This window comes from Grus americana, chromosome 8 (assembly GCF_028858705.1).
Source record: "Grus americana isolate bGruAme1 chromosome 8, bGruAme1.mat, whole genome shotgun sequence".
NCBI lineage: Eukaryota > Metazoa > Chordata > Aves > Gruiformes > Gruidae > Grus > Grus americana.
In genome coordinates, this window is record NC_072859.1 from 11,128,023 (window position 1) to 11,152,190 (window position 24,168).

The following is a 24,168-nucleotide window of genomic DNA, read 5'->3' on the forward strand; positions in this document are numbered from 1 at the left end:
GGGCTGGGCGAGGGGCGCAAGGGAGGAAGGTCGGGTGGCATCAAGGCCTCTCTCTATATCTAAGAAATGGAAATGATCGTTCAATGGAGAAAAACTTCCAATATAATGCAGTATCACTGCATTACTTTAACCTATATACCTGATAAACATGAAAACGCTATTCAGATCAACCCATCAAACAAGAACCTGCACCACCCGAGGAATTTTGATATTGTTAAGTTTTATTTTATAGTACAGTGTTGGGCACTTTATGGTAATGTGGAGTTCACCAAAAACTTCTACTGATGCCACAAACTTGGAAGAAAAACAAAACAAAACACACCACACATCACAGCTCATTTACTACATTTACACAGTGCACTACTGACAGTAGTCTATAAGGTCTGAATTACAGTTCTTGAGATGACTTTGAACAGTAGTCCAGAGGGTGCAAAAGCATGGAGTAAATTCATAGATTTAGTTCTAGTTTTATTAAAGGTCAGTGACTAACTAAATTTTTAAAACTGTTAGACAATGCTGGTCATTTGCGGGGTTTTTTTTAAATCTCTGAAATCATTAAAATGATCAATAAAACCGCAAAGCATCCTGTACTTCATGCCTTTTCTATAAGTATTAAAGGCTCACATCAAGGACATTATTAGGAATGGTTTTCAAAGGTCACTAAAAAAGCATTCTGAAAAAAAAATTAGAAGCATTGAGATATACAATGTTGCTTTGTTCCATGTTGAGGCATTTCTCATGGTATCTGACACAGATCTAAAAATAACAAACACAAATTGTCAGTTGGCTAAACATGTAAGCATTTTAAATTTCCCTTCCTCCTCAAAAAGCATGAAGTAACAAACGTGATGTGCTTGTGCGTAAACTGCACCAAGACTAGCTGTTCCACAGTGCTTTATTTCCTCATTCAAGTATATTAATTTAAAGAAGTTTTCAAGGGAAAACCAAAGGTTAAAAACAAAATGTACATCAATATACAACTTACAAAAAATTAAAAGGATACTGGCAACATTAGTAGATATTTTAAGTAATGACTTCTTATAATTAAGGATGTCACAAACTGAATTCTTAACACATATAGTCATCACCATGAACTCTCACCTCATTGGTGGTACTGAAAAGCAATGCTTAACTCCTCATCTTTTTATCAATAACAAACAAATGATCAAAGATAAACTAAACATCATAAATTCAAATATTTAACCCTACTTCAATTTAACTGGGTTACAGTTTTAAGAATTACCTACAACTACTGGTACACGAACATTGGCCTAGGCCTTATTATTTCCATAGAATGTGACATCCATAATCATTCCAAGTCATTGGAAATATACATTTGCCTCATTAGAATATATTCTTCATGTTTTTATCATACAACCATATTTCAAAGCTACACGTAAATTTACACATTTTTGAAAAATACCATTTCAAAGATCTGCTTGAAAAGCAGATGTGCACTACTAAATTACTTTGAAACAAGGAGAAATATTGCACAAAATTCATTGAAGATTTGAAAGTCAACACATTTCCCTCCCACAACCAAGTAGCTCCCTTATTTGTAACAGAAATAGAATGTCAATTCACGCAGAACCATAACAAACATCAACATACTTGAATTCAAATTATTTTTCAAATGCTAATACTGTTACTGGACTCTAAATACAAATGTTGTTAGTATTGACCTAAGTAATAGCACAAATTAATTTGAGTACCCTTTACTACAGTAAACCTTGGAGAAACTTCCAACTGTGTTACCTGCTTCATACTCCAACCCAGAAGAAAACGGCAACAGCCCTGCCAACTACACGGATGGTGGATGGCCCTCTAGACGAAGGTGGCTGTGGACTCAAGAAGTTGTTTAGCAGCTTCCAGGAAGGACCTATCAAATACTTTCAGCTGGCCACTGACTAAAACTGCAAAACAGACATTACAAAGCAAATCAAGGAAGGTTTTGCACAATAAAAAACATACCATCCCTTTTCCATTCCTTTATTTTCAACCACCCGAAGATCATGAATTCTAGGCCAGCTGTGGTCCATGCCCTTGGGGTGAGGTTGAGGACACATTCTATTCAGCCCAGATTCTGTTAACAGGTAAACAACGCTTGGCAAAGACATAGACATCTAATAGCAGCAAAGAAGTTACTGAAGACAAGTCACATCGCCATTCATACTGGTTTTGCTGGTGCATTTATTTCTACATTCATTCTCCAACAATTTACGACGATACCACGGGAACAGACAGCCTTCACCATCCTGAGCTTTGCAATAAGAAAGCTGCTTGCCTCAGGAGCAATTTTATTAGCCACATTTATTTAGCCTGAAATTTCAGGCTGTTGGGAACATGCTGGCTGGAGTGTCACAGCACCTGGACTAGAGCCTGGAGCCAAGAGAGAAGATACTAACTCCCTTGGAAATAAAGACCACCCTTGGCCTCTCCCTGCACAGTAAGGGAGGTCAGTGGTTATGGGGCTCCTTTCTGCAGGACGGGGTACTACAGTCAGTATTACACAGGGTTACGTTTGCAAAAGGGCCTCATGCTGGCACTTCGATTATGGCATGAAATGTTTCTTCAATTAATTACATGCATAGAGAAAAGATTTTAGATGCTCCTAGCAATTTCATTAGACAGCTGCACCAATGAGAGATTGTTCTGTAGGACTTAGTATGATTGATTGTAGGTGGAGAAATAGAAGCTGTTTTAAAAACCTGGCTTAACTGTTCTTTTGCCTAGACTTTATATCGTTTACAAGAACACAAGATTGCGAACTAGCTCGTTCTAAAACCTGAAAAGACATCTAAAACAGATTTTTGAGATCTACAACACTCCTCTAATAGATTGGGTGGGATTTTCAAAAGCACCCAGCATGCATCTGAAACTCCAGCTGAAGTCTGTGTTACAATGCCTGAGAGGGGACTTCAGCCAGTGCTGAGAGTTTCTGATGACCCCACCCAAACAGCAGCAGCATCACTGAAATGCTAAATGACAATGAAGGGTTCACTCAACAAGTTCCATGACAACTTCTACAACTACATTTTTCCTTCAGAACAAGTCTATTTTTCAGAGCTACGTGATGCCCAAATACGTAGGATGGAAGAGCAAACCACTGCCTACTCTACACAGACTGCCCTCTGCATGCATAGAGGGCGGGTAGGGATCATCTTTGCATCCACAGTACTGTCCTTCCCTGAATATCTTCACTGTTTTCCACAGGTTGCATCTCTATACACATGGATGGGAAGGTTTGACTGCAACATGTTATCCATTCTGCAAATCCCACAGGGGATTAATTCCATAGGCAATATTACTTTTGCCTACATGGCTGGGTTGGAATCACTACAACTGAGCTAGAACATTAATCGATATCCTGAAATCTGGATTTCCTCACACTTATCATCTCTCCAGAGGACTCTCAGGCTCTGCTTCACTACTTCACTGAACAACCCAGGAATCCATTTCTCTTTCAACTGCCCTCACTTTTTTCCTCCCAAACCAGATGAGCGATACGGCTCATTTCAGGGAGACATCTATGCAAAACAAACTCGAAGATATTAAATTCAAGTCCTAGTTTGACTATCTACATCAGAAATTTGTTCCTAATTGTAAGTAACAGATTACAAATCTCAACCGAATAACCTGATATCTCCCTTAAACAGGAGAAATAGGAAGATCCTGGAAAAAGCGATGCCTCTGAAGAAGACTACAGGAGCTCTGACTAAGCAGAATTCAGTTCTCACCAGTAGCTGGTGATGAATGTTGACGATTTTCAAAGACATTAGAAGGATTTCCACAAATAAAAAGCATACAAGTATAAAACTTGTAAAAAGTACTGGAGCTGGACAATTTATCTTCATATAGAACCCAATGTGGTAATAAAAATACTGTATATATAGCCAATAAACAGTTTTATATTATCACAAGGACAGAAAACAACAGTGTTGAACCAGAAGTATCAGTTTGGACTCATCTATTTGGTAATTGGTAATTCTGTTTAAATAAGGCACAAATATTAGCCTTTTTAAAAGATCACTGATAGTAAGTGGAAAAGATTCTGTAATATTACAGACTTAAAAACGTACCTACAGTTAAATTCCACATAGATATAAGACCGAGTTATTTTTGAACACATACAAGGTTCAAAATGAAAACAGACACACTATTTAATAACTGTAAACACCCTACAGGCTTTATAAATAGTAAGGAAAGAATGCAGCATAAGCACAGTAACTAGCATTTTGATGGCAACTGAAATAAAAATAATTCTAAGTTGAATTTTACCTTCCATCTTGTAGCTTAGCTTACGTCTTTTCAGCCTGCATTTTCACTCAATGAAACAGTGAATTACTACCACAATGCATTGATTTTGAAAGATTCCACTATCAAACTTTCAATTTTATGATCTCTATAATAACTATAAGAATATTAGCAGCCTCACACGGCTTCTGTATTTTCCCACAAAGGTGAGAATGGGACAATCTATGTGATAACAGGAGTTCAGTACCTAACTCTCACGTAAAGCCAGTAAGATTTATTCCATCAGAGAGGCATTTCTGAAAACCACTTTCTGGCAGCATTCCTGGACTTGTATGTTGGATGGTTTTGAAAGTAATGATAGCCATAATTTCAGAATTTTTTCTGTTTTTCCCCTTAAGACATGAATACTGTTTATTATCTTTAACACATGTAGAAAATATAACATTATTTTAGATGGCACCATGGACAGAAACACTATGGTGGATGCAGGGGAAAAGGAAAGGTGAATCTTGAAATTCTCATCAACAAAATGCAAGGACGTAAATGAGAACAAGTGAGAAGCGCTACAGGAACACACAGACCTTTGTGTTGCCTGTCTTCTCTCAGACACACTTAGCAGCACTACGTCTGGGTAATGTTTAGTACCAGCAAAGGAGAAGAATGACCTCTACTGAGTCATTAATACCACCTCTAAACAAGTATGCATGAGATTGCCCTGCAGCTTTCTCATCTGAACAGCAGCTGAGTCACCTGGTCTGACACACCTGGAAAGGTTACAGATAAGATTTTAAATAATTTTTATGATACTTTTGATTTTAATAGCATGAAATATTTTGCCAAATAACATTTTTATGTTATAAAAAAATCTACTTCCAGCTTACACACCATGTTGATACACAACAGGAAACCAACGGATAGATAAATACTTTGGGGTACAGACCTCTGGACACACCACCTCTAACTCTGGAATACCAAGATTCTGCAGCAATGCAGAGTGCAGATGCCCTCAGGAATGTTCATGCTCTAATCATACACAGATATTTCTGTACAATTTGTACTTTTAGAACATTTTACCTTCATTGTACTGATTAAAAAAATAATTTTGGAAGCTCATCCTCAATAACAAGTACTGGCCCTGCCCTTCTCATTCTGGAACAAGCCGAAACTTTTGCATGAACAAAACCAAGGTCTCACTCTACTGCATCTCCTTGGTAAAGCATCAAACATTGCCTCTGTAATGATACAGATCCCTTCCCTTAGGTCAGCTGCCTTGTAATACAGCAGCCAGAAAAACCCTTTTCCATTTGTGTTAGCTACAAGGAAAATTCATTTATGAATGTCAATGTGGCAACTGATATTAAACTTTGCTACAAACTACTAAGATATTAAAGCACAATCTGATCCAAATACTGACCTCATGAACCTGCCCACTCAGGCCTATACTGAGACTTAGACTAACCATTTATTCCAAAGAGGGAAAGAAAGAAAGAAAGAAGGTTTCTGACATGAGTTTAGACGAGCAAGAGAGCATTCTTCTCAGGCACAGTTCATTTTATACCCATGTGTTACTTCTGCCAACTGCATCACAAATACTCTTCAAAGTTGACAAATCCAATCTGCTGAAACTTAATTCACGCCTTTCCTATCCTGAGCTATTGTGGTAGACAATGTATGTATGGTAAGGTGTGGTAAGGTGGAGAGGTAGAAAAAGAAAAGAGGAGGAAAAGAAAATTAAAAAAAAAAAAGGAAAGGAAAGAGCTGCTCCATATAGCAGCAAGAATTTTCAGACTTTAAATGTTCAAATATTTTTCAGGAATACTGCCAGAAGGAGGAGAAATGCTTGTTCTAAATACGATATACATCAAGTCCACTTATTCTCCTTCACTGAATTTGGAGAGATATTTTTGGTTGTTCAACTTGGCTAAAATGAGAGTTTGATATATGTATTCTGAAGCTGAATCTGTAATTTTAGTCTTCTAGTGTTCCAAGTAATTTTCAGTCATGATTCTTTAATAATTGAATTACTGTTACTTAGAAATCATATTTAGTTAAATCTACCTTTCAATCTACCTTCAAAAAGGTAGCTACTAAAAATGGAAAGAAAATAATTCAGAAGAGGCACAAATTAGTTTTCAAACACTATTAAACTGTAGAAAATAAAAAATAATAGAAATCTATCAATTCCACTTACACTTTCTTTTCTGAAAAATTTTAGGTGAAATAGTCTACCTAGGGAAACTGGATAATATGTCTTTAAAGTGTCTTAGTTGTAAACAGAAGTCAATAAATGTCACATTATAATTCAGCACTTCATGTACTTTACAGAAGAGAGAAAAGCATGCGAGCTACCTTTTCGAAGTCTGGAAGACAGGGCCACAGTTTCAGTTTGCAGTAAGTTCCAAGTTATATTCACAAGAAATTCCTTAATCTAAAAAAAGTTTCCTTCCCCCCCCCCCCCCTTTGCTGAAGCAATTTCTTGCCACGGAAAATCATTATTGCTGTTTTGTAGATTTGCATTCATCTTCTAAGATAGTTAGACCTCTTCTCAAAAGATTAAGGCAATTATTATTCATTACAAATATTAACGTTTGTACATTTCAGACAAATCAGATTGCTCGGTTCATTTCATGCTTAATGGGATTAATACAGTACCTTCAAAACCCGGCTACCTGTTAGATGATACCTTTCCTGCTGCTTAGAGGAAGCAAATGCTAGGAAGCACCATACACCTGCTGCATTTTTAACACAGAAACTAACTAGTACCTGATTTAAGAGTGCATTCATATATTTAGTTCCATTTTGTGGACCTAACTACAGCCAACAAATGAACTGGGTAAACATAGAAGCGGATGTCCCAATGGCAGAAAATGCATATTTGACTGAAGAAAATTATTTTTGTAACTGAAGAGCTCTCATTCTTTTTTCATCTTTTGGTTATCATGTTATATGGAGTCCTGAGTAGTCTCCCTTTAACTTCTGATGGGAGTCAAGTTTGTCTTCTCATAGTTTTCTTACGTTTTATTTCCACTACTACTGCTGGATAAGCTATCATTGGAAATATTCAAACCATAGTGAAAAGCAGAACTCAGTTTACATAATGACACCACTTCTTGAAGAAGCCCACCCTCTTCCGGAGTTTCCTTTCCTTTCTTCCTGTCTTTCTCCCAAGGGACCAGAATGGATGGATGTTGAGCAAGACTTGCTGGGAGCTGATCTTCTGAGGTATTGCTTAGTGTTTCATTCCACTCTGCATGCTTATAGGAAGAATAGCCTGCTTCGAAACTTTCTAGAGAAGCAAACGGGGCACTTGATCTTACTGGAGATGTGGATGTCATACTAGTGGTGTCCATCTTGTCAGTAATAATGGTTTTGTCACTACTTTCTTCTTCCAGCCTTGAGAGAGATACTCTACGGCCACCAGAAGAAACTTGCTTCCTTGGTGATGGAGGGAGCTGCTTCCCATGGAGGACACTGTCATCCTGACCGAGGTGCCACTCTGCTTGATCATTAGCACTGCTGCAGAGCAGGGTAAGGTTGCTCTCACTAGGTGCGTTTGACTTGTTCTGAAAGAACGAACATGTGTTCATAGTTAACATCACAAGAAACAGTTAACATCACAAGAAACACTGGCACTTTTGAAACAAAAATACTGTTAGGGAATTTGTGTGTTCCTAAATCATGGACCCCTTTGGGGTTCAATGTCACAAAACAACAATCCCAGAAACAATGTAAGAACAAGTGTTTTTACACTTCCTTGCCAGAACACTGTCTCTTATCTCAAGGATCACCTTTTGTACAGAGGAAGGATTTCTGTCTCCTCTGTCCACTCACAGTCTTTGCACAACCAGCTTTGACAGTGAACAAAGACACACTTTGCTGTTTTGTACGCATAATACGGGAAGGAGCTGGACTAAAACTAAAACCAGATGGCATTTCCTCTTTGCTTCAGTAATTAATTATACCAGCTCTCAATATTAAATTTTTTAGCCCAACAAACAAAAAAAGGCATCTTATTAATGTGACCCCTGTGTGACACTCATAATAGAAAATTTTACAAGCTTTTTAAACATTTGCATCAGAATTTGCTGTTCCAGTAATGAATCTTCTACTATGGGATCCCTTTCAGCAAAAGTAAATGTTGGACAGCTGATATGAGCTGGAATTCAAAAACACTAACATTTTTTTGGCTTACACCACAGCAGTGACTTGGTGAGGGTTTTAAAGTTATGGGCAAGCAGTTTGTTTACACTACAGGTCCTGTGCAACTCTACCTAAAAAGGGATCAAGGAGCCCACTTAGAAAGCTCTGGAGTACTATTTTAGCAGTGTTTCAGGTGCAATTACCACATGAATCCCACGACTTAATCAAGATGGAAACACCACCATATCACTATGACTAGTTTAAGGATGCAAGGTCAAAATAGAAATAAATACCCTCTAAACCACGTTAAAAAAGATCAAAATGAGCTCTGGGAATTGAACATCTAAACATAATATTAAACTATTTAAGTAAATTATTATGTTATTCACAGCTCTATATGTGGTTACTGTTACCAAGGGAAAAATACTGTTCTAAGATGACTTGGTAAACTAGACAAAGGTATAACCAGTCTCTTGGCTGGCAAAATACCATCATGCAGTGGCCAACATGGGTGTACTGTTATGTTGCCCTAGGAAGACACACTAGCAATTCTAAGGACTATGCTGCAGTGTCTGAGCTGCATGTCGTTTATTACACAAGTGCAGAATTCCACTGTAAAGGGATTGGAGTTGTTTTTCAAATGAAAGCAGAAGACAACTAACCGCAGTCTTGTACTCAATGTCATCCATCGACCTAAAGAAATCCAGGCTCTTTGCTCCTACGAGCTTTCCTTGATCTGAACTGTGTGTGCTCAGTGTGTCCAAAATCTCCCCAAGCAAGTCCATTTCTCCTTGATGCTGAGGAGTTATTCCAATTTCACCAGAATCATCACTATCGTAAAAGCAAGCAGAAGTTTCTTCACTGTCTTCTGATGATAACCTGAAAACAAAAACTTTTCCATCAGCTAGGAACATAAAAGCCATTTTATTACAGTCACTTCTGAAAGTAAGTAGCAGAATGCATTCCAAGACTTTTGAAAGGGAACATAACACAGAATTGCTTTCTACTCAAGAATTTTCCTAAACATAGATGTATGATATCTATGGGAGATGCAGTTACCATTAGCCGGTTTTCCTGTCTCCTGGCTCTTTCCCAATCACTCTAACTGTTATTTCAAGTCGCCTTTAATATGACTTCCCAAATCTTCCCTCCAAATTTTAGTTTCCAAAACTGGTTCCTCTTTTCCCTTGTCTACACCTTATATTTAGGTCAGTGTTGCTACACTTCTCCAGCTGATCTAGCCACATATTTTGTTCTAGTGGCAAGACTCTCATACTGCAACTCTTCTGTCATACAACCAGAGTTACTACAGTACTGTCTATCTGTGAGGAGAATTGGTGCTTTTGTCTCTTATTTTCTCTTTCATTCATTGCAATACTTTTACCTCTGACCCCTATACTACCGCAGTCTTTCCCTATCTCTGTCTATCCAGAATACTAATACAAAGGGTATTTCCATGGCTCCTTGTTTTGATGATATCCTTTGAACATTTCAGTAGCTCCCTCTTCCCTACTGCATCATGCTTAAGCTGCTTGACTTTGCTTTCAAGGTCCTTCTTGGTTTATAGATATATGTTCATTATCAAAAATCATCTCCTCAATCAAAGAATGCCTCAATGCAGCTTAAGCCTCATGTTATGATTTTCCTTTAATTCACACATAGTAAGACCTTGACATAAAACTCACAAGGCAGTATTTCTCTTTCAGACCCCTCAGAAAACTTTCCATGGTCATGACCACAACATAAGACTTGAAGGATAGATTAGCTGAGGTCACTGCCCACCATGTTGACGAATACTATTTCACTGCTTCTTTGTGTACACAGTTTATCTTTTTATCATGAGTCTGTGAAGTCTGAGGATTATGTTGAGCTCTTCTGGGCACTAAAAATAATGAAAAGATATAATAGCCTGTCCTCTTTTTAAAAGCAGATTTAATCCTAAACTACTTGACATCATCTAGATCAAGAATCAAGCTAGCAGCCTGGACAGGAGAAAAATGTGTCACTTGAACTCAACTCTGCTGAATAACACTAGTTACCCTGTCTCCCATACATACAGATACATCCAAACAGGCTTCTTACTTGCTTGTTCTCTCCATTTCATCATCATCGTCTTCATCCAAGGTAAAATCCTGGTTACTGAGACGCTGGTTGAAACGAGTCTGGAGGATAAACAAAAAATATAGTGTTAATTTTCTATTTTTTCTATTTCAGCATTACTTATTGGGAGTCTAGCTGCCACTTTACTCATTAAGACTTCCTGAGCACTTGATGAGGAAAAACACATATCGATCAAGTCCTCTAAAGGTTGTTATAAGAGGATGTGAAGTCCTCAAGCATCACCAATTAAAGAGTAAGAGAACCATTTTTCTTCATGGCCTATGGAAGGCCTTATTAGTTATGCAAAGCCTGGAGCGCCTTGTTATTTATGCAAAGCCTTGATTAGCACAAGACTGGCTATTGGAGGAAAAGCATCACTCAAGTCTACTGCCTACCCTTTCTTGTAAGTATATCACAAAAAGCACTGTGGTTTACTATTTTCTGATAGAAATATTTGCCAGGTTTTGGTTGATGTGGTCTACTGAGCATGAAGAAAAATGGATTTTTGAAGTAGCAGACACAAAAGAAGTCAGGAGTCTCTTTACATAGCTATATTTATGTTAGAGCGTTAAGAAGAATTTCAGAGTAAGTAGTATGCCAGCTCGAAAACTGTGCACTAAGAATGCCTTTGGGCAAGATAATTTACTGTAAATTACAGTTAACTCAAAGTTAATCTACACTCAGAGCATCCCATGGGGAGCTTGTGTAGAGTAGCTGGTGTGCTGTAAATTCACATACTACCACACTGAGTACTCACTAACCTATTTTATATATATATCACATTATTATTTAGCACACAGAACCAGGCTAAAGATTTCTACTATACTTGAAAAAAAGTCTCTATCTTGACCAGAACATTTAAGTCAGGAATTTTAGTCACTTGTGCTTCACTAATGACTGTCTTCAGGTCTGTGCATCTCTTATATTTGCTTTGTATCAAAAACCTGCAAAGCTTAACTATGCAGGCAATCAATCCACCGAAGAGATTCTGAAACTTGGAAAACTGGCCATAATTTAAAGACATATGGATAGAATTTGTGCAAAGGGAATACAGTGTTAGCTAACTTTAAAGAAAATCATACACAAGTAAAAAGAAGTGCTACTGTCCACATCTCATCATGCAGTTCAGCAAATGCTGAAGCCTACAAGCAGCCCCTGATGAGGAAGAAATATGGCCTTAACTTCAGGGTACAAGGAGCTTGGAAATCTAGTACTGTGAGCATTTCAGTACATCACCTATTACAGATGTTGTCAGTGTTCTACATGTACCAGGACACTCTCTGTAACTTCCCCCCTCTCCTTATTGTCAGGAACGTCTCAATGTATAGACTGACACATTTTTTCTTGTTCAACAAGAGAGGATTTAATTAAAGCAGCAAGTTTTGATAACACTTTCGATAGTTCTTTGTCCACAAAGAGGAAACACATGATTCTGAATGTGCTAAACTAAGTTATAGTTGCTAAAAAATGAGAGAATTAGAGTGTTAAAAACTGTGAAAGAATTGAAACTAAGCTTCAAAATGAACAAAAATTAAAGGACGGAAGGCAGAGAAACAAAGCCAGACTACTGATATTTTTAACTCTTTCCCAGTTTTGTGAGTTCTTTGTGTCATTCCCATCAGTATTGTAATCAATCATATCCCTGCATGTAACTAAAGGGAAGCTTAACCACTCTGCTTTAATTGATATTGCTGATTGGTTATCTTACTGATCACTGCCATAATGACAGTCACTGTTTTCAGTTTAAAAGTTCCTGCTTTAAGTATTGTTCTTCACTGGGACAATTAAAATACTTTATTTCTGTAACACTGGAAATTCACTGCTTCTCCAAGAAAATTCTGACATGACATTCACTGTAATTAAAGCTCTAATCCTGGATCTGACTCTCAGAGGGCAAAACCCTGTCTCTGTCTCCGTTTCTTGGAATTTGCATTAGAATTAGATGCTGCCATCACATTTACTTCTACTAACATAAAGACAAGATTTTGCAGGAAACAAGGTTCTTCAAAAATGTTGAGAAATTTCAGAAAACAAAACCAAACCAGACTCTTGTTTATCTGTAGATGGATTAACTCCATCCATGTAATAAAGTCTCATAAGACAGCACTCACTGATTTGTCAAAATAATAAATAATGTTTCAAAGAGCATAGATGGCAAGTTTAAAAAAAAAAAAAAAGGAAAAAAGAAAGGTTGCGTCTTTGAGAAACAGAAACTGAATAAAATTAATTAGAATCAGTAAACACTACAACCATAGCACTGGCCCCTCAGAGCATCTACTGAAAGCAAGAATAACATCATATAAAAGAGTATAACAAAGCCTGTGTTGATAAACCTAAAAAAAACCCCCAAAACCCAAAAAAAACCCCACCAAAACAACCAAAAACCTTCTAGTTCCTGATGGTGAGATTCTCCCTTTTGAAAAAAATATTTTTGTTATCAATTTAAATGTTTAGGTGTACAAAATTATACAGTAAGACTTTCAAGAACTAAACCAAATAAAATGGGATTAACATACAAAGATAAAAAGCAAAAAGGGAAGAGAAGGAAAATATCTAGCTGTAAATAACAACATTCTCCAGAGTTTACAGCTCTGTGAGCTAGCCATGGAGACAACAAGCAACACATGGTTTTGAATAGGTGACTTTCCTCTAGGAGCTGTAATAAAAACAACTGCAAGGGAGGGGTATGTCCAGACTACTTTGCAAAGAAAGAGAAAGAAAGAAACTCTTAATAAATTCCAAAAGGAGAACCATAAATCTTTTTCAATGCTCCGCTAGGCAAAGTGACATAGTATGTGCACCTGCAAAAGCTGTCAAAGTCATTTAAGAAGTCCTTCCATTACTGACGTACCCTGCTGTTTGCAGTTATTTAAGCTTTTAATTTCTGTCTTTTCTTCATTTTGAAGTGTGTAACCTTTTTTAAACCTTTTTATGAAAAAAGGACAGACTTCTGTTTCCTTCCTGATCAGCATTCTAATAACAACCAGACCATTTAAATTTATTACCACAAGAAATGATATGGTAACACTCCTTTCTTGCTGCACCAGAACTTTATAAAGTCTTAATAGACTGCTGTCATGGGTTTTTCTATAAAATAAAGCATCAAACTTCTTTAAAGTACTCAGTTGTTTTGCTTCTTCCAACTAGTTCTGCTTACATAATAAATCTATTATTTAATATATCTCCGTTATATCAAAACGTGAACAGGGATTCAACTTCTGCTATTTCAAATTTTTCTCATCTTCAGGCACACTGTACTGCGAGAACCCATCTCTCATCTTGCTCAGAATGTCAGTGAGTTCAACATGAACACAAGAAGCTCACGCTCTCCACAAGACACTGCTAAACCATCAAGCCTGTGCATAAAGTATGACGAAGGAACAACTGCAGCCAGTGTGAGGATGTGTGAGGCATGAGGATATACATCCTTTCTGTATACATCATATACATCCTTCTTTGGTTTCTGCCCCACTTCCAAATCTCATTCTGCAAGTGGCCTGCTACCTATGCAATTGAGGTAAATGCTTATCACTGAAACTAGAAAGAGAAGGTGATGACAGCATAAATACAGGTGGAACCAAACAAAGAGAGACAATAGGTCCTTAAAGTGTTCTCTTCTGCTTGCTGGGAGCCTCACAAAATGTACTATTTTGGAATAAAAATGTAGACAAAATACATGAATGCTAAAGGATTTAAATCTAAGATGGTTACATTCTTGATTGGGCATGAAAATCAATCTTTGAAATGTCAGCTTTTTATTTAATGCTAGACCTTTCAGAAGCACAACTTTCTGGAATGACTGCTTATTGATCGATATTAAGGCAGGAAGTTTAACAAGGCTGCTGCTATTAATTGTCCTCAAAGTGAGAAACAAATATCTTTTGATAAATGGCAGCACATATATAATTTCACATTTACTGGCTACTCAATACATCAACACGTATAAAGTTTCAAGAAAAGAAAAATATCTACTACGGTTTACATCTATGAAGTACTGTTTCTTTTTTCTTAAAAATTTAAGGATTATTCATTCAGTACAAGAAAGCAAAATAAACAGAAGTCCACTATTATTTAGGATTTAGTATTTTATTTTACCTATCGTCCTCTACAAACCAATCACAGACATAATTATGGCTTCACCTCCAGTAGGCAAAAGCAAAAGATCTCTCAATCAAACTTTCTAGTTAAGCATGACCCATTGCCTTCCTTTCTGGTTAAAGACTGCAACGTAAAGCAATGGATAATGAAATCACAGGAAAGTACTTCACATTACAATCCACAAGAGCTGAGACTGATGGGGGAAGAGGGAAAGAACAGAGATGAAAAAAGAAGTACAGTTTCTAACCCTCCTCTTCTTCAATGCCCTTCTTTTTCTGGGACACGGTACAAACAACCACAAGCTTAAAGTAGTGCTAGCGATACCAATTAGCTACATGGACACCAGACCAGGATGGATGCAAGCAATAATTCTAGATTAATTTCTATAAATGATCCCTTCAAAAAATTACTTGCGCGCTTTTACTCCCAGGAAGTAACACAAAGTAATGTCTCACAAAAATAATGCTCTGATATAAGAAAAGTTGTCCTGGATATAAACTATATAGATATTATTTAAGATGCTATATTTGCATTTTAAATGTTTTTAAATTATTATTATAACACAGGACTCATGGATAATTTAAAAGCTATTAATAGTAAATAAAATATCCATTCATCCTTCCTAGGATAGAAACCTTCTCTGCTTTAACAGATTCAGACATATAGATGATGCATTTGAAAGAACACGAAGTAGTTGGAAACATCCACAGCTGTATGCCATGAGACAGAACTGTCATCAATTCTGAGATCTTGTTAATTAAAATGATAGGGAAACAGAGATCCACAAAAAAGTAAGTTCCCAGTGACAGAAAGAAATCCTTTTCTGTGACAATAAAGAGCCTGCAAGAGTAGGAAATTCCCAAAAATATTTTTCAGAAATAGTTATGTTTTTCCTCCAGAACAGCAAATAAACTTCCATTTCCTCTGAAGAATGGCGAACCATGTTTCCCTCGGGAAGCCTGCACCACCTCCGGTGCCTCTGAATCAGAGCAAGCCCCCATGCTGCCCACAGTCAGGGATCACCTCCAACAGTCAGATCTCTCTCACTTGTCTCAATGGCACAGAGGCAATTCTTAGCGAAAACGGCCGTTTTCAGCTGACACACTGTGGCACCATGCCACGCATCATTTGAGCTGCAAAGAGTGCACCATCCGAAGGCAGCCTGGCTCCGCTTTAATTGGCAACAAGCAGAAGTGTTAGTCTTTTAAAACAGGACATGGAGATTTTCAGTGCCATTTGCAACAGCTAAAGCGAGCAGCTCTGTTATAAATAAGTATTCTTTATGGAATTTTTTAGTGGATGGTTTTAAGAAACAGATTCACCAGGCAGAATTTCCAGTTACAATAACTAAGAGAAATATCATGTATTTTCCCTTTTTGATGGTTATTAATGCCCTAGGTTTACTCAATGATTACAGGGAAGGGAAATGACAGAACAGAGGGTTGAGGGGGTCACAGTGGAGAGAGGAGCAAGAAGATAAGGGGGAACACATGTCAGAAAAGAAAAACTAATCAGTGTCCATATGCACAAAGGTGGAAAAGGGAATGTGTTTTTGAAGTAACAGGAAAGTCAAGAGACCTGGAAGTAACTTGGGTGCACAGCGTGTGACTTTAGTGAATCAGAACAGCTGTAAACCCAGTTGTTCTGGCTGGAACATGCTACCTATTTGACATGATTCCTAAGCAGGTAAAATAGAGATTACTGGTTAAATTGATCTTTTGGTTAAAATGTGCATCATATCCTTACATCAGCAGAACTTGTAACTTTTTCAAAGGAAAACTTACCCAAAACACTAAAGTTAAAAAGTATGATGGGGATATGAGCCTAAACACAAACATCATATACCTCCAGACTTCAAGATTTAATGGAAACATCAAATGTCACAGAACTTTAGAGCAGCACTGAACTCTGGAGAGTGGAAAAACATATCTGAGGGGAGTTCTGTATGAAGCTTGAAAACTAATCACATTTGCAATGAAAAAAAGATTGTGCCTTAGAAACAAAAATAGGGACTCCAAGCACATTTCTGTCTAAGGCTCCCGACCAGAAGAATTGGCAAGGAGGTGTCCCTCCTTCTGTTTGACATCAGTAAGAGTTTTCTGCTCAACAGTGAAGGTCTTTCTGTACAAGGTGCTGGGGAACAAAGGTAGCACTCAGATTTCGATGCTATTCACTAATTTCAGATATTTTAGAGCCTAAATTAGACAATAAACAGCAGGAGAGAGGCATCATCAGTATACAATCTAGATTCCAGGTGGGCTGACTTGCCCTTTGGTCATGGCCCTCTCTCTCCACTTATTGTGGAAAGAGCCTAGGGTAGCACTGCGGCTAACTTCAGCATTTCAGTAGTGTCTAAAATTAGATGGGTTGAATCTGGGCTTTCACATTCAGAGACGCTGAGATCCCTGCAGGAAAGGCTTTTCCTGTTTCTTCTACTTCTCCCTCCTTTTGCCCCCAGCCAAACTTTATTCTTTAATTGAACTTCTTTATTCATTTTTTTCACTCTTAGGTACAGGATTAGAGAGAGAAAGAAAAGGTTAGGGAACATACAGTACTAGAGCAGAAGTTTTAGACATAAGGTTGTGCTCCCCAAACTTTCAGGCCAGAAGGCAAAAGCACCGTGGATGTTGGGATACAGGTCCCAACTGCTGGCTGACAGTTCTTCCTTGGCTAGGTGGAGCCAAAATGCCACCCGTGAAAGACAGAAGATACACAGCAAATGAAAGCAGAAGATACCACCATTACATTAAGATATCAATAAATTCTCCTGATGAAAAAAGTAATCCAGTTATTTCAATTAACTACTAAGGACAGAAAGGTTCATCCAGTTTTGAAAGTACTTTGTGAAATAGTATTCTTCTTCCAGATCCTTCAGAAAAGAAACCTTGGTAGACATAGCAGTATGGTTTGTTTGTTTGTAGGAGAAAGACCCTCAGAAAGGCTGCCTTTCTGTTCATTAAAAAAACTAAAATGGGTGGCAATAATAGGCAGAAAAAGCATCTGCAAACTTTTTGCTTGTCTAAATGTCTCAGTAGGATAAATCAGAGGTAGATGTGCTGATGACTTTGCCCTGAAAAATGAAGCATTGCACTAAAAGCCCTATGGGTAACAATTCCAGAGTGATTTCCTGACCATTACCCTATCTTTCCATTCTTTTATTTTTAAATTGTAATCCCGGTAATTAGTGGAGAGATTTCTCAAGTGATATTTACTGCAAATCTCAAAGAACAACAAGCAGCCACAAGCTTTACACTGGTTTACGGTGCAGAACGAACGGCAGAAGTCTGCTGCAGAGACTTGCAACAGTCCTTTGCTTAAAACCATGGTGAGAAGAGATCAGGGCAGAGAAGAGGAAAGAGTCCACACTAATAAAAATACTGAAATAAAAAAAGAGCTCTTACAAACTTACACTGCTTCTTGTTTCTTTAAATGTGTTCACTGACTAAATTAAAATCAGTCATTGTTTAGAGGCTCTATCTACTGTCATCTTGGGGGCAGAGGGAGCTTTGAGCAATCTTGTAATTATACCTCTACTTGGTAGTATATATTCCTGAAAATAAATTTATGCATGATACATGAAAGCATCTAAATGTCTAAGTTGCACAAATTCCAGATAATCTTTCAGTTAAAAATAAATAAAGGAAGTGCCACTTGCTTTCAAAGAGGTCCTCTGTTGTAAAAAGCAAGGTTTATACAAGGCAAAGGATACATGTGTGCCTGTACTACTTCGGAAAGGTATCAGAGCCACGAGAGGGCACTCTCGTAATCTACAATTTGAATTTTTGCTGCCTGGCTTTTTCATTTTTAATTAAAAGGAAATCTGACTGTTTTGCAGAATGAAGAGATCTTACTTGACACACCAAGACAAAAGATTTTTCTCCAAATTAAGGGAAGCTAATGATATCTACAATGTTTTCAAATTACATCACATTAGCTAAAGAAATAGAATTTACTAATTGACCAAAGCTTACTTCAAAACTGTATTTTACAGAAATAAAATGTGATTTACCATAAAAACTAGCTGTTACTGTTTATGACATCTGTCAATTTGTAATATTTTAGTCAACGAGAGTAGAAGATACCTCCGGCTATATAACCAGGATGATCTGTGGATGCTAGGTGTAAGATGTGATCTCAAGCACATCACCTGAATCCAGATACAGGTAAAGGCCCTTAATCAGATCTTTTATGTTTCTGAAATTATTGTGGGGTTGTCTGTAGGACTATTTTTTTTTCCTCTTAATGGGGTTCAGTCTCCTTATACAGAATATGTATATTCAGCACTGCATTATCACAAGCATTTCCTCTCCTCTTTTATGTTCCCAGGGGGAAAAAAAAACAAGTCTTCAGAATAGCCCAGTCTCACCACATTTTTCAGGATCAGGTACTGGAAGCCCTTTGTAGCTAATGATTATGTCATTTATTCTACTGGCCATTGTAGGGGTATTGATAAATGGGGCACTCCTGAAGGTAAGGTTATTCTGAACACATCCTCCTGCCTGACACTTGCTATCTTTGTTGAACAGAAGCCGAGTATACCTACTGCAAGCTGAAATACATATAGGCTAGTTAGTAGGATATACTGCAAAAAAAGTGTAAAAGCTACAGTTGCAATATGCTTTTAAAAAAGAATAAAAACCTGTAATTCTCTTCTGTTCAGGAATACTAAGATAAAGTTTAGTCTAACTTGACTTTTATTACCTTATGCAAAAGTGTTTGCAAAACCTTCTTAGACACTGTATTTAAATCCTGCAAAGTCATGGGAAGTAGTTCACTTGGTTTCTTCGATCTATGAACATTTATAGTAGTGCTGTCACACAGGCATTCCTGCTAAATCCACACTTAGAATCCAAATGCCCAAGTTTCCATTATGGCTACAAGGTAGCACATGCCTAAAGGTACAGGTATTACATACATTTTCCATAGAGACAACGGGGCATTACTAGCTTACTAATTATGAAGTGAACTGGTAGTTCTTACTTGGTATTCTGCAAGTCTTCAAGAATGTTTTATTAGGCACTAAATACGTTAGGACTATTGACATCCTGAAGTACTCCATTTTTAATAAGCTACCCTATCACCTGATGTAACAATAAAATTACAAAGATCATATTCATGAAATCAAACAGATTTTTCTGGCATTCTATCCAGGCTCATAATAAATGCGGTCTCTTTTTAATTATATATTAATATGGAACAATTTTATAGACCTCTCACTGCATTTAGGCCTCTGTCTACCCAGAAATCTGCATTACCTGGGAGCATATAATGGAACAGAATTAAAATAGACTATGCAAAAACTGAATGCACAGTAGTCTAGTGCATGCACTGCCGTACCCCCCTCATCAATAGTTAAAGGAACTCAGCAATATTGCTGGCAAAATACTGCAAACAGTGTTGAAAAAATTAATGCAAGCATGAGATTGCTATTTCAAAAATTTCAGTTGGTAATTTCTTATATCTTCTACATACTTAATTAATGTAGGAGATAAAACATACCAGAGTCATATTATTAGATCTAGGCATGAAACAGTTAACAGCAGCGCACATGCCAAGGTTTTAATAAGGCTTAACAATAAAAAGCTTCAATCCTCCACTTTCACTAGATTTTGTTGTTGTGGTTTTCCCTTGCTTAGGGCAATCCATCTGTTAATGTTGACTTGCAATATAGTTAGCTCGTGCACGTATAAAAAGCCTAGAACAGCTAACCTAAGCAAGAGTAAGCTAAAATGAATATTACAGAGATAGAACAATTCATCTTAGGCAAAGATTAATTGTGTGTGTGCGCGCACGCGCGTGCACACAGGCACGTATGAGCGCACTCCTGTTCTTTTTTTTTTAGGAAAGACTTTCAAAATGTAAATTATAGGAGGGCAAGCCAATCACTACAGTTTGCAATAACACATTTAATTATTTATCCTCCGATTAGGTTTTGACAGCTATTTTACATGCTATAATTTGTTTTGATTTACTGTTAATTTTTTTTAAGCCTATTGCCGATCTGGAAAAAAAATATAATAAAACCACTGTGACAGCAGTGATAAAGCTTAGTAAATATTCATTGTTAAAAATGGCTCTGCACTGTGACCAGTGCTGGTATTCTCCCTGGGCCAAACTGGCCTTGTTTTCAATAAAACCAGAGAAGTATCCTTTCCCTTGAGCCCTGTTAGGCTGAGGCTGCAGTTGGAACTGTCATCTTCACACAAAAGCAAAGGGGTTGGGTTTTACAAACGCAAAGCCTAATTGGGAGATCTTCATGGCTGTACCCTTGACATTTATTAAAGACTCATCAACAAAACAGGAAATAACCATACTAATTAGCAGACCCACATACAAACTACTATTTGTTGGGGTAAAAGCACATTCACTTCCTATTGCAAAGGAAACATCCTCCCAGAACCCCAAAATCCTGTTATGAACCAATTATTAAAATGATCTTTTACAGTGAAGGAAACTTGCATATCATACATAATGTTTCAAAGTCAATATGTTTCAAGCATCTCAGGTAACTATTAGTTAGTATTTAACTGTCTCCAAGAAGTGGAGAATGAAAAGCTCAATGCACACATCTAACATGACATAAAATATAACACCAAATTCTTTATATTTACAAGTGTTGAAATGTTTCAGTATGGAAGAGATAGTAATAAAGTGCAGAGGTGTCTGTTTGGAAGCAAGATGACTGTTAAAAGCAATCTCTCCCTTTTGTTTGTTGTTTATTTAGGTTTTGGGAGGATATTCAAATACACCAACACTGCAACTTAATATCTGGTCCTTACTTTAAATATACATCAAAATGCATGACCTGCGCAATAGTACTCTCCTTATACTGCTACAGACACTCAAGGGCACCATTTCAGAAATCTGGATGGAAAGGTTCATCTGCAGGATAAAGAGTTACAGAAAAAACCTGACAACAATAGCAATCTGTGAAATTCACTTCTTTTAAATGGCAGATTCAGTAGCAGATCAAACATAGTATCTCTTATACGCAGGCACTTGTGAATATAAATATATATTTTTATTTGGACATAAAGTCTAAAATCAGCACTTATTCATAAAGAACTTGCATTTATATTATCTTATTCAAAGACTTACCAAGAAGAAAAATAAAAAACAAAAGTAGCAACAGTAGACTTATTTTTTAGAAATATTTTGGTTTGTTTGCTTTTGGGGAGAAGGAAAAAGTGGGAATAACGTGAGTAAGAGGTGAAGGAAACTACGTGAGACCGCAGCTCTTGGCGAGCGATCACCATTTGCTTCTTCCTGCCCACTGGGCTCAAGTGATGTTTGGGACAAGAGCTGAGGAGAAGACACGGGACCTTCTGTTTGCAGCAGGGCAAAACTGCGGGGCTATTAGTCGCAAGCTTCGCTAGTAAACAAACCCTAGCTTTGTACGTGTATATGTACGTGTGTGTATACATACATAAACTTACGTGTGTATATATATCTGCAAACAAAACTATGGACTGACATGCACTCTTAGTTTTGAAAACTAAAAGACGATGGGTAGAAACAGCAACAGTGATATTAAAGGATTTAGCAGTATACAGCTGTACGAACACAAAAACATGCAGAAGTTAAATTGTTCTGTCCAAACACTGGCCTTCAAAAGAAATGTTTAATTGTACCAAGGTACATTATATGCTTTTGCATCCCTAGACTCCTGTACCTAACAGAAGGCAGCACTACCATATCAGTAAATTACTGTAGATTTCTTTAATAAAAGCAGCCTATAAAAATTCACTAACTCTATGGGTACATTTGTGTTATGTATTTACACAGATAGATACAATTGTAGATTTAGCTACACTAATCTGTGAATGTTGGCTTATAATGCATTAAAAGCTTTTTAGTAATTCATATTATCAAATTATTTGGGGGGGGGGAAGTTGCTATATACTAAAATGACAATTATCTGTTACAAACAAATATTTTAAGAACCATTCATGTCACTAACATTAGATCTCTATACTCATACATTTAGAATTGTGTATCTTCTCCCCCAATACTCAGTGGAAAAAAAAAAAAATCTACTGTACACAAGTTCCTGAAAGAATACAGGCACCACAGTTGCCTGTACATAAAAATACACCGAGGGCACATAGTTTAATACTTTATCACTGGCTTTAAGAGATCACAAAAACATGTACAAAGTAAAACTTGCCTAAATAATTAAAGCAGAAAGTCTGTGTATTATTTATAACCCTACTAAAAATAACGACTTAATACCAATGTACAACTTCAACATCATTTATCAATAATCTGCATCAGTTCTATGTTGAATTTCACAAACTTGATATTTATTATGGATAAAAAGTAATTCAACACAAAATTGATTAAATAGATGATTCAGATTTTTATCATTGCAATATCTAAAGTAAAAAACCAAATGTTGTTAGATCAGCTGAAGTTCTATACTTACTTCTTACCTGAGGAAGATATATGCATTAAAAATCCATATATAAACATTCATTACATATATTGAAAATATACAATAACAATAGAATGCAAAAATAAATACCCACACATTAAAATAGGTACATATGCAGGTATTTATTCCTAGAAAAAAAGTGTTACAAAAACGATGTTATCGATATCTTTGAAATAACACTGTCAAAATGAATCCAAAGATACTAAAACACTTGTCAAAGTTGAGACACTACACCTGTTACTTCAAATCAAGACTAGAAAGGATTAGAGAACAAAAGGACAAGGGATTGGCACCGTATTAACTAGCTGACTTATTAATAAAATAATAAATCATAACTGAGCAAGGTTAAAAGCCATATGGCTGCCAAATTGATTTATTAGAAATGCAAAATTAAAGTGCCCCACTACAAGAAACTATAAAAGATAGTTTAACACAGATCTGTGAATAGACCAGAATGTATTTGCTGTGAGAAGTCTTTATCAAAAACAGTATTTAAGAATTAAATCTCAGATCCATACTTAGAAATCTTATGGTTTTTTCCCCTCTCAACAGGGATGAAATACAAATAATATTTTTCCTCCGTTCAAACAGTATAGTAGTATTTCTACAAACATAGCCTTTTAATCACAGTATCCAAACACAGAGAGTAAAACGATCTTAAACAGATTCACTGATGCATTACTATAAGTGGCAAAAAATTTTCCTCATATGCATGTGAATAAGAGCAGAAGTTTCAGGTGTCTTACCTGTGCCAGTCTTCGTTTTTCTGAGTTTGCTCTTTTCTCATTATACAATGTGTTGACTGGAGCAGGCTGTACTGCACCAGCACTGCAAGTTCCATACTCTTCCTCACTCTCCTACACCAAAACAGATTTAAATTCCTTTATTTATAATCATTATCTGCAAACATACCCTCCATATTATGCATGCAGAACGCATTCAAAATTATCTTGCCACAATCTATTACTGTCATGAAAATACCATCTGTAGTAAGAAAATAAAATTTCACTTTTCAGGAAGCTGAATTATCAACATTGTCATTTAAAAGATGAATTGTTCGAATGTCTAGGAAATATTTTTCAAAGTTTTCTTAAAATAGCACAAAATATATCTAAAAAATGGTTCTTTCTCCCTACAGAAAA

The 24,168-nt window shown here is 36.7% G+C and overlaps 1 protein-coding gene across 3 annotated transcripts in view; it reads right to left on the reverse strand.

Moving 5' to 3' along the window:
• Nucleotides 1-209: 209 nt before the first annotated feature.
• The window catches only part of DENND1B (DENN domain containing 1B), a 164,766-nt gene continuing 140,807 nt past the window's right edge, over nucleotides 210-24,168 (reverse strand). For 2 of the 3 annotated variants that reach the window (XM_054833718.1, XM_054833716.1), the window contains 4 exons: nucleotides 23,773-23,883; nucleotides 10,477-10,556; nucleotides 9,057-9,273; nucleotides 211-7,817 (listed from right to left, as the gene is read on the reverse strand). In XM_054833718.1, the coding sequence (XP_054689693.1) occupies nucleotides 7,266-7,817; nucleotides 9,057-9,273; nucleotides 10,477-10,556; nucleotides 23,773-23,883 (960 nt within the window). In that variant the 3' untranslated portion in view covers nucleotides 211-7,265. Of the gene's footprint in view, nucleotides 7,818-9,056; nucleotides 9,274-10,476; nucleotides 10,557-23,772; nucleotides 23,884-24,168 lie in introns of all 3 variants that reach the window. The other variant, XM_054833717.1, reaches the window with a different exon arrangement.